Source organism: Gymnogyps californianus, chromosome 3, assembly GCF_018139145.2.
Source record: "Gymnogyps californianus isolate 813 chromosome 3, ASM1813914v2, whole genome shotgun sequence".
Lineage (NCBI taxonomy): Eukaryota > Metazoa > Chordata > Aves > Accipitriformes > Cathartidae > Gymnogyps > Gymnogyps californianus.
Window position 1 is genome coordinate 56,863,841 of NC_059473.1, and position 12,433 is coordinate 56,876,273.

The 12,433-nt window shown below is 37.0% G+C and overlaps 1 protein-coding gene across 1 annotated transcript in view; it reads left to right on the forward strand.

Moving 5' to 3' along the window:
• Positions 1–12,433, forward strand: part of ESR1 (estrogen receptor 1) — a 112,962-nt gene that overhangs the window by 83,407 nt on the left and 17,122 nt on the right. The window contains 1 exon segment of the mRNA XM_050893423.1: positions 4,564–4,702. Coding sequence (XP_050749380.1) covers positions 4,564–4,702 — 139 coding nt within the window.

Consider the following 12,433-nt stretch of genomic DNA (forward strand, 5'->3'; position numbering starts at 1 on the left):
TTACCTAATACTACTTCCAGCAGTCCTTGTGTTCTTTCATGGCAACCTTCCCTTTGGGCAACTGCCCAAACTCACAGTTTACAAAGAGATTTGCTCATACCTGTTGTAGATGGTTGCTGCCTTCCTTTTTTAGGATGGTAGGGTCATACAATTTTGGATTTCCAAGTCTAATGTCGCCTCTAGAGAGTCATGCTTGCCAAAATAGGGCTTTTTACAGCTTTTCCTCCTTGGACCCACTTCTGCTTCCATGTGTCTTATTGTCTGGAAGAGAGAGATTTGTATCATATTGTCACTGATGTGGCACATCTGCGCCACACTGATGTGGCACTGCTGCTTTATATTAGAAAGGGTAATCATTTTAGTTTGAACATTACTGTTTTGTGTTCTATACGTAACATAAATTTATTTGCCACCTACTCTTAGCTGAGTGCTCAGAAGACCGTTCTGGCTCTTCAGAAGTTCAGATCTCTATATTTATACAAGAGTTTGTGGAACAATTATTGTGTTCTGTTTTAGCAATCGCTCAAAAATACTGTTAATTTATCTGTATATGAAAAAGGGATGGTCCAGTCATGGCTTTTATTCTGTGTCTTTCTCCTGCCAAGCATATGATATACGAATGGCTTAATGGCAGTCTAGGTCTCAGGGGTTTTGGCCACACAAGGATTTTGCTATGTCTCTTAAGGTCATGCAGTTGGTCAGCCTGGTGGATGGAGTCAGATGTAGGTTATATCCATAAGCTGCAATTATTTAATTTATCAACAGTGAAGTGAAGGTCTTTTTCCTTAAAGCACAATAACCAAAAATTTAGAATTCAAAAATACCTTTTCTTTCAAAACTTGCCAGCATTAAAAGAACACTGATATTTGAGAATGCAATGCACATCTACACATAATTTTAGCGACATTAAAGTGCAGCATGCTCTGAGTGATGAAGTGACTAATGATTTACTTATCATTTAATTTAACCTTCTGTAACATTATTCTGAATTAGCTTGCTTGAACAAGAGTATGTCTTAAAAATAATACTTAAATCTTGATTAATGTTTCTAATGATAGCAAAGTCATGGAAAATTAGTATATTGCTTAGATAATAATTACATTTTTTTGTTAACGATGGCCACTCCTTTGTAGTCTGACTTGGAGCAGGTTTAGCTTCTGTATGTTATGCCATTACCTTATGTAATGCCGTTCTCTTTTTCTTTAGATATTTACCCATTGCAGTCCTTTAACCTCTTTAGCCTATTCAGCTTCACAAAGAATAACTAAATTCCTCTTATTCCTCACTAGAGGGCATGTTTTTCAATGTTTTATTCATTTTGATGTTTCTCTATCATTCTGTCCAACTTCTCATCCTGCTTGAAGGATGGTTACCAGATTCAGGTAACACAGAGGTAATTGAACTTCCTTACTCTCTCAGAGTTTCCCTGGCTTTTTATAAAGTTCATCGTCTTTATTAGATGTAGCTTCCCACTGGAAGCTCAAACTGGGATGATTTTTTTCCATCATTTCCAAGTCCTCTTCATAGCTGTTACTGTTTCTATCTTGTATATATGCTTAATGTTCTTGGTTTTAAACTTATGTCTATATTTTTCATGATGAAGCTAGTGAGTGATTTAAATTGCTTACATTATCAACCCGCTTTTTGCATTATTTCCCAGATGCCATCATGATATCTGAATCATGATTTCTGTTTCTTCCATGTCATCATTAAAAAAATTGTCTAGGGTAAAGTAGTAAACTGTATGGCATTCCTAGAAACACTTCAGTTCAGTTCAATTCATTACCCTTTTGCCATTACATACTGAGATGTGTCATTTAATATATTTTAATTCAGTTAATCTGTTGCATGTTTTTACAAATTCAAATGTCTCATAGAAGTCTGTTTCATCAAAACTATTATTTTTATCAACTAAACTTATAATATCACCTAAAAAGCCATCAAGGTAATTTGATAAGGTTTTTGTATGAATTACAGTCGATATGTATGACTACATTACAGACTTTTAAACCTGCATTATTCAAGGTTTGTGTTCGCTCTTTTGTTATAGAACCCGAAGTAGATGTCAGGCTGACAGATCATTTGATGCTTTAAACTATGGACTCACAATCAGTTTTCTTTTTCATCCTAGTATTTTGAAACTTCCTTAGCTTCACTGAAATCAGAGTTAATATTCCAGACAGCAATAATATTGTTGGCCAATCCTTTTAGAACTTTTTAATGCAAAGTATTCCCGTTCAGGTACTTTAAAAGATGTTAGCATTGTTGGGCAGTATATTTCTATTCTCAGAGCAGACTAACAAAATATCCCTCCTCTACAATACTAGTGAGGTAATTTGTTAGCTTTCTTTTTTACTTTCTCTCTTTAGTTTTTGTGCAGATTACTTAGCCTCAGTGCAATCTGAAATTTCATATGTAGGATGGGGAAAAATAGAGCTAATAAAAAGATAGGGCTTAAAAGGGGTTTGAGAACAGGTGTAGTAAAAATAAAGACCAAGACAGTGTGGAAAACAAAGCAAAGCACTTTGGCATCCAGAATATTGTAGAATGAGCAGAGTTTTACAGGAAAGTGAATTGCCACAGTTGTAACAAGCTCAGTTTTTCTGCAACAATCAAAGCAATCTGCTGTAGCGTAGTGTGCAACCACATGAAATGATGGCAATATAACTGACTTGTAATGCACTGATTGCAAACTTCAGACACCACACGGGGACTTGTGTCCCTGCATTGCTGTGGTACTCTTCAAGCATAGATAAAAACACTATATTATTATATGTTGTCACACTAAGGCAATACTTAGTAGGAAACATGGTGTTTATTGTTTTTTCTCCATATACAGACAGCAGTTTCTTTCTGCCAATTTCATTCTTGAGTGCTGTTAATCAATGCTTTGTAGTTAAGAATGTTACTCTTTTAAGCTTCAGCTCTATTGTTTCAGGCTGTTTGGTGACTCAGGCAAATGCCATTCATCAGTCTGTGAAGTCTGAAAGTCATTTTTGCATTTAGTAATAAAAGAAAAATACAGGAAAAGACAACTTTTTTTTTTTGCCCAATAGTAACCTCTTTCATAAAAATAGCAGGTAATGCAACTGTCTAAATTCACTCCTAATGATTGATAGATGAGTTTCATTTCAAATGTATATCAAAGCTGTTTCCTTTTTTTGAATGATTCTTTATGAATAGACTAATTAGCTCTCTCAGATGTTTTCATTAAAAATAATTATATCACCAACTCTTTTGCAGAACATAATATTTACTAAGTTATTGTGAACTGTATTTTGTTCCTTCTCTTCCTCTTTGTTATTTAACAAATATATTTCACAGCACAACATTTAACTTTAAAAATGTGTGCCTTTTTTTTTCCCCTTAAGATAGTACTCAAGAGTATGTCAGCTATATTACTCAAACCTGACTCAGCATATACCTCTAGTGAGGACACAACACAGAAGCAAGATCACTGCCATTTACTGGGCTGGTAAGGTAGTTTACCCTGTAATTTGCATTCTGAAGACTAATATGAATAAATTACAATTGAAAAAAAAATATGGCAAAATTCCATAATGTGTTTCACACATAACACTGAGTAAAAGATAAATAAGATCTGTTTTAGGGGAGCTTTGACACATTTCATTTTAGCAAGTTCATGCTAATTTCAAAGCATAACTTACGCTAGGATCTAATAACTTGTATTATGCAATCTCCTCTTCACTTACATCTTTGGATTGAAAATAAAGCTCATGAAAAGTGAGAATCTCAAATAGAGAATGATATAATGTGTTCCATGAAATGAACACAGGAGTGACCACTGCCATTATGCTTTCATGTCTATCTTCATTGTTATTCTTTCATATTCATATTTTAGTATTGCTATAAGCAATTTTGCATTTATTGTTTCTAGCATTGTTTAAATACAGAGTAAGAGAGGTCACCTCTTTCCTCCAGGTGCTATAGTCCAATAGAAATACAAGCAAGTGGTTCATCAGTGAATTCTGATTGTGCAGTGATCAGCATTTTCTTTCTAGTTTATTTGAAATGCTGTGTTGGGCCCTCTTCCACACAGGTATGGCACTTGCAGTAAGGTGAATTGTTCACGAGTCTGTAAAACAGCAGTTCACCAGGAAAAGTGGTCTGGGATTAGCTGGTTAGAGCTATCATTTCATTTTATAAGACGCATTTTTCCATTTTCCCTCCATCATGACCCAGACAGCATGGCACTGGAGCAGATGGCTGCCCCTTTCTGCAGTGTACACCTGGCTTCCCAGGCCACTAGCAACAGGCATGGGGATGGAGATGCTCGCCTGGCTCTTGCCCTGCTCTTGGGGCAGGGTGCAGCCAGGACACAACCAGGGGCTAGAAAGTTCTGACTGTTCTGTAGGGTAGAGCCATGGTGGACCTAATACTAGACAAAACTCAGCCTGAAATGTAAAGAGGACAAATGTCTGTTTTGTTGCTTTTTCTTTTTGGTTATCCAGCTCCAATGCACTTTTTAACCTGATTCTCTGAATAATGTTGTTCCACTTACAAACCTGGAGTGTTTTTACTGTCTCCTATTTATTCTTTCAGGATTTGTGGACTTAACACTCCATGATCAGGTCCACCTACTGGAATGTGCCTGGTTAGAGATACTGATGATTGGCTTAGTCTGGCGCTCCATGGAACACCCAGGAAAGCTTTTATTTGCACCTAACCTATTACTGGACAGGTCAGTCTGCATGTTGCTGTGAATTATTTAAGTTAATGTATTTCTGCTGCAATCAGATTAATTTTTAGCTTGCAGTCATCTCACTGATAATATAATTTGACAGTACGTCGTAAGTTAAACAGGGTTATAGTAGATGGGACTGGAAAAGGAACTCTCAAAAACCTAGAAATGCTCTGGAATGTGATGCTGGTCATTTATTAGACAAGTAACACATGTGAAAGTCACCTGCTGCTGGAAGTGCTTTCTTTCAAAGGCAGCAGAAAATTTCTCTTATAATCTGTACAGTTTGTTGCAAAACTAAATTAAATTAAAATTAAATACTGAACCATAATGACTTTAATTCAGATAAATATTTCTGTTTACCTAAAATACTCCCATTTAGTCTTAGTTAGAATTGGTTTATCCTAGCAGCCAGACAAAATTTTGGAAGAAAATCCTGGTAGAGTCTCTTATTTGCAGAGAATACATTAAAGTGTTTTTTTTCCTCCTCCTGAAAACTAGAGTCAAATATGTAAAACACACACCTGCTTGCTGCCTTAAGCCTTTTTTAGTCAGTCTTTCTAATATGCTGTAGGCTTTTCTAAGTGAGAGAGAAAAACATGCATCTCTGCCATATGATATCCTGGATTTTAGCTGGCAGTCTTCACAAATAAAAGCAGGAAGACTGACAGATTTTTAAATGTATCCTATTTATCTTAATGCAAACTCAAGTTCTCTTTTTTCCCCGTCACGAAAAATTTCAGCCTTGGGAAAGAGCGTTAAAAAAGAATAACCAGTGAGCAGAGGTTCTGGCAAATGGCTGTGGCAAATCTAGAAACAGTTGGTTAAAGAGTTATCCTAGCTATTCATAGTCCTCTTTTGTTGAAGACCACTGCCCACATAGCAGAGTTGGCAGGAGAAAGCTTATGTGTGCACAGTGGTCACTTCAGTGCAGAGTTTGGCTTCTTGGTGTCAACTGAAGGTGAAGGAAGAGCTGAGCTGAGGAGCTAGAGTATGTGGTGGGGCAGCTAAGAGCTGGGCACGCTTCTGATCTCACCATGTAGCTGCAGGGCTGGTGAGCTACAGGGGCAGTGAGCTACACAGCAGAGGGATGGCAACAAAAAGTCAAGGGCAGTGCCTTCAGCTACTGCAACTGTTAGCTGGGTGAAAGAATTGAAACTCTTATTAGCAGAAAAAAGTCTTTTGAGCAGCTTGCTCTATTAACTGTGGGGCACTGAGTTTTCATGCGCGCATTTGTGCAGTATTAATCCTTTGATTTTTCCCTCCCTCTATTGGTTTACTTTTTGTATTTTAGTAAAATCCAAACGATTACGCCTAACAGTATAAAATGTAATCTTTCATAGGAATAGAGAAGTATTTATTGCCTTAGGAAAAACCCTATTCCACTTGTGTAAGCACATGATCGGTGAGCTATGGAACTAGATACCTATAAAACACATTCTCATTTTGTGTACAGAAAATATCTGCTTACCTAAATGTAAGTATAGTCTTCTCAAGAAAACATAACAGTTTTAAAATAATTTCTTAGTGCACATAAGTAAAATTTACTACTGTAAGAAATAAGTATAGCATATTATTGAAAACTACTATAAATTGCAATATAGCTTCCAAAGACCAACCCATCTGTTCCACATTCCATAATACAGGTTGTGAGAAAAAATTGAAAACTGAAGAGCAGAGCCAGAGTACCATTTTTCCTACTCTTAGCTAAGAAAAACAGCTAGGGAAACACTTGAAACTTTGGTCTACCGCAAATAAAAATCCCCATGCTCTAAATAAAATGGAGTCTGAACAGTTGATTCACACAGTGTAAACCAGCTCTGCTGGATTAAAGAAAACAATTGCATGCAACTGGAACCACAGATTACTTTAGGGCTCAAAAATCAATTAACTTCATAATCAAAACAGGCTCTTTGTTTTCTGACTTTCAAACAAGACTGTTTCTAAAAATGTAGATCTATTACATCTCATTTTCAAATAATAAAAAACATGTTTCTAAGGCATATACTTGCATCACTACTTGGTAGGGATATTTGCTAAAACTGAAATAGTAAAGTACTTAACTGGGGAGCACTGATATGATAATTAGTTAACTAACTGTTGATTTAATAGTTAATCAGTGCTAACAATAGTTTGATGTGCTAATTTGATTTAGGCAAGTTACCTTTTGAGAATGTTATAGGGCAAAAGTGTACTGTTTGTCAGATTTGAGAGGGAAGGACAGAGACTGATTCAAAGCCTGTTTAACTCAATGGAGTCCTTTGAGTGCATCGAGTATTTGGGCAAATACCACAAGAGTGCAAAAATTGTTCGATGTATTATTGTTGTTGATCTAAATAATGAAATCATCTGATTGAATGGCTAAAATAACGGAAAAGATGGATGCTGTAGTACAATTTTCTTTCATTTGTTCTTTTCTCCTTACCTTTCAGCATGTTCTTTACAGGACACTCCTTTTCAATGTTTTCATCCACAGCATTCTGTCCTGAATCCCTGTTATGCTTTCCCTGTTACCTGATCTATGGGGTTAACAGCATTTGCAAATATTAATTTAGCTACTGTCTATAATCCAGAGTCATCAACTACAGATGGTAAAACCTAGGTCTGTCCCTAAGCTGTGTTTTTTTCTGGACTCAGTGCAAATTCAGTATTGTTAATATGGAGCTTTACCACATTTTGCGTATGCCTCTACCTCTCTCTGATCATTCTGTGGCAGACATCTTCTCTGGTTTGCACATCCCTTTCATTTTTCACATTCAGGCTTCTGTCTCTAACAGATTCTTTCTGTCTAGAATCTTGGAGATAGTCGTTTGTATACATCTGTACATAAAGCTAGGTCATGTCAAGTTTTATTATGCAACTTTTTTACCTTTTGGCTAGATAAATACAGTCTTGTCTTGTTCATATCTGTCTGAAATGCCATAAAAAATAATATTCCAACTTTGCTCTTTTTTTGAACAAATCTGATTTTTCTTCTCCCAGCTCACTCCTCCTGTTTGGGTCATATTAAACATGAGCTTGTCTTGCCTCTGAAGATCTTTGAGCCTGTCTTTTCTCATTTTGTAAGAGTCTACTTGTTACATTTTCAAATAAATACCTCTAATTTTCCTATGTAACAATTCACACTAGGAAGACCCCTTGAAAATATCTGTAAAGCAGCCCTTTGTTATTAATTTTAAGTTCCTTCTTAAAATTTTGCTTTGCCTATAAAAATTTACACAACAATTAAGCTGCCAGTATGTGTAGACTACTGCCTTCTGTACGGATGAATATCATCACATTATCCCTTTCTGTTCCCATTCTGCCTTGTAATTAGATAGGGTATTCTATGGGGTAATGCACCCTTTCTTATTCTGTTAACGCACTACCTAAACACTTGAGTCTTGCTTCAAAATCCGGACTTTCAGCAGTCTGCCAGTTACATATAACTGGTACATTTTTACAGTGTAGAACTGATGCTATTAAAACAGCTCAAATGACAATAATTATAGATCAGAAAAATAGGCCCAATCAGGAAATACAATGGCATGATCACAGTGCTTGCAATTAATGTACAGTACCTGATACAATCAAAGAAAACCCAGGATAAATGCAAATCTTTTCTATTCTGTGTTTGAAAATTAGTATCTTGTATAAGGCAAATCTAGAAGTAAAGGCTTACATTTCTAATGGCACAAACCAGATGTTTCCTGTCTGGAGGGTTCCCAAGAAACTAGACCTTAAAAATGTCATTAGACCAGGGCTGAAATTTGTCAGGCTTGACAATAGGCTGTTTATAATTTTGAAGAAAATGTGATGTTTCTTCAGGAATAAGAAAGTCATATTTTAGTATATTTTTAAAGGATTTGTTGCATTCAAATATCATGGTGATCAGAGCTTACTTAAAGGTTTGAAACATAATTGTACAGAAACTCATGGTAGAAATAGCTGAATTGCTGACTGAGGTGGATGACTTCTCACCTGAAGCATCCTCAGTATCAGCAAAATGGGAAACGCAGTGCTGCATTTTAAAAAGGTGGGTGGAACTTCTGCCCAGTAAGCCTGGTGACCATTGTAAAGAAACTGATGGGATACCACCTAAAGAAGAGAATTGGCTGAGGTGTGAATAAACATGACATAGTGGTAAAGAGTCACCTTGCATTTTGTAAGGGGAAGCCGTGCGTCATGAATACATTGGAGTTCTTTGAAGAATTAACAAGCAAGTGGATGAGGGAGATCTTGTTTGATTTCCAAAAAGTATTAAACAAGATCCAAGTTTTATGTAGACAAATGTGAACTGATGCATGTAGGAAAGAATAATCCTAATCTTCATAAACTGCATTCTGAGTTGATCTTTCCATCTCTCTGTTAACAGTAGTCAGTTCTATGGAACCAGCAGTTCTTTGCTTGCCAGCAGTCGAAAAGTAAATAGACTGCAGCTTTCACCCCAAGAATCATTATAACAGGAAAAAGAAATAGTACAGATCATTGTTATTCCACTGTTTAGATCTGTGCTGCATCTGTGCTTGGAAAACCATGCCTTTCTGATTTTCCTTATCTTAACAGGAATATTGAAAAAACAGGAAAGGTACCTGAAGGGGTTGCATAGGCAATAAGAGAGAGAGAGATGAGCTTTGGTACAAAGAATAACTAAATAGACTGACTTCTCTGCCTGTGATGCTCAACAAAAGAAGGGAAACAAAATAAGGATGATAGGAATTGCATAAAGTCACGAGCATGTTGAGAAGATGTACGGTAATCCATAAGTTATTATCTCTTCCAATCTAGCACTGGAGGTAATAACTTGAAATCAGCAGATCCAAATGCCTATACGCTTAGCCCAGGGCTAAATATACATTTGATATGAGCCAGTACAGCTGTTCTCGTGTTATGTTTCAATGTTATTTTCTTATCACGATTGCAAAAAATGTCTAGCAGCAAAAAATCAGCCTAGGGACTTATAAAATTTCAGTTAAATGTAGTCAGTATTTCCATGTTTCTACCAAGTTATTTCCTTCTTTCTATGTAGAAATCTAGTCTGCTGTTCAGGGTTTTTTATTTGGAAACTCTTGCTCACTTCCTCTTCCACTGCTTGATGGAGCTGCTTCATTCTTTCAGAAGAAATTCAAGAATTTTCCCTTTACTGACTTTCATATTGAGCAATGGCAGGAGGCCATGGTTCTCTCTAAACTGCAGCTAGCACGAATAGCATAAAGACTTACAGCATTCACTGTATGACTGGGCAGCTGAATAATTTACTGCTTTCATGGCTTTGGTCTGAAAGTTTCTCACCACATCTGAAAAGAATCTTTCAAGTTTTCTCTGCAGATAGTGCTTTCCAATGTTTTGATAGACAGAAGATTAGATACAATAGAAGAGCATCAGGATGAAATCCCAGTATGCTTTGCTAGCCCCTCATCTTGTAAAATTTTCCAAATGCCTAAGGACATCACACTTGTTTGTCACTTGAGTAAATGCACAACATTTTTTTTTGGCACTATGTAGTCGTGGATGCATTAATTACCATTGATTTATTAGAAAAATGGAAGCAAAGTGATCACAGATGCTTGATTCAGAATGCTTCATTAGTGACTTGCTGCTCTTATTTATTTCAAAGGGAAAAAACCCATAGGCAACAAGCATATCCAAATTTGCACTTCAAAATAAATTTGAAAAACAATTCTACATTTCATTTTCATCCCGTCTTTAATAGCAATAGGTTCTATGCAGGAAATCCATCTCAAACGATCATCCTGTCATCAGGCTACTTACCTGATAGAGCTGAATGGATCAACTTGTAGAAAGTCAAGGAATCTCTTGAAATAACTAAATTTCTCTTTTATCTTTCACTTTATTGTTGGATTTTGAGATGTATTATTATATTGTAGACCCCAGAGAGTGAAAGAAGTATTGCAAGAGACAGAATTATACATCTTAAAACAATGCAAAAGGAATAATTTCTATTTATTGTAAATCAATATTTACTGTGCCGTGGAGCAAAATTCAAAGACTACCCAATTTTGTAATTCAAACAACCTAAACATAAATCAGGAGGACCCTTCCAGAGTTTGAGGAGGTGCTGGGTAATGCTCAAAGGGATGAACTCTTTAAAAAAAAAAAAAAAAAAGAAAAACCCCTCTCATTATGATCTTCCCAATTTTCAGCTGTTAGAAAAAGAGGTTCCCTGGGTGGGTTTGTAGGCACAGAACAGAATTTTTCAGAGAGAATGAAATCATTTCTGGATTCAAGATAGCCCCTACACATATTCTAAGATTGCTTGTTCATCTAGTCACTCTGACCTTGGAAGCTCAGGCCCCAGTTCTAGGTCATGTTGAATTGTGATGCTGATCCTTCCAAAATTAAACTTTCTTTGCATTTCTGATATGAAGAGAATTTTGAAATATTTTTGGCTTTAAGGTGATTCAGACTGAATGTAAATTAAACTGAAAAAGGCCTTCCTGTCAACAAGAATAACATTTTTTCAGCCAATTATTGTAACTTTATTATTCCCAAATGGAGAGCCTTCATAATAATTTTCTAATCTAAATGTCTCAAATGTGACAAAAAAATAATCAGTTTTCTTAAAATTATTATAGCAGCATTTTAGAAATTTTTCCTATCATCTGACATATTTGTGGATCCATTTCACATAATATTTTAACAAGAAAAAAATAATTAAGTTACCTAGTAGTTAATTGTCTATATGTTTCAGACCTGATTCACCACTGCTGAAATGTATAGTGTACTCTTACTTTATCTGCCTAGGCAGATGATCCTGTTGATCTAGTCAGGAAAGACACTTAGTCATGACTACATGGCTCTGAGGGCAAGGGTTAAGGGCACGGCAGCCCGGGTGGTCGATCCACTGAGGTGACTGAGGAGAAAGGGCTTGAGGAAGAGTGGACAGATCCTGCAGGTCAACAACTGGTTGCATAGGCGGCATCAACAACGGGGATTCAGCTTTTATGATCATGGAACCTGCTCTGAGGATCAAGGATGGCTAGGAAGAGATGGAATCAACCTCATCAAGTGGGGCAAAAGCATAATTTCCACAGGCTGGCCCACCTGGTGAAGAAGCTTTAAACCAGGAATGACAGGGGAGGAAGATGATGACCCACAATCAAGTGAGGAAGGTGGTAGACTGGGCCGGCAAGAAAAGCATTAAGGGTGATGTGGACAGGAGAGATATTGTAATCAACAAAATGTAGTAGTAGGAAACCCCGCTATGTCTGTGTATGCACATAAATATGGAAGTGCCTACAGGACAGCATGATGGGCGAAGCTCCATACATTTTCTGGGAAATCAGCACAAGTGGGTGCTCTCTGAGCCAGCAATGCTCCCTCGTGGCAAAGGCGGCCAATAGCCTCCTGGGCTGCATTAGGAAAAGCATTACCAGCAGCAAGAGGCAGGTGATCCATCCTCGCTGCTCAGCCCTGCTGAGGCAAATCTGGAGTGCTGTGTCCAGTTCTGAGCTCCCCAGTACGAGAGAGACATGTACATACTGGAGTGAGTCCAGTGAAGGGCCACAAAAATGATTGATGGACTGGAGCATCTCTCATACAAGGAGAGGCTGAGAAGACTCGGATCTGATCAATGTGTTTAAATACTTGATGGCGGGGGAAGTAAAGAAGACAGAGCAAGATTCTTCTCAGTCACATGACAAGAGGTTGTGGAGTCTCAATCCTTGGAGATACTGAAAACCCAACAAGATATGATCCCGAGCAACCTGCTGTAGGTGGCCCTGCTCTGAG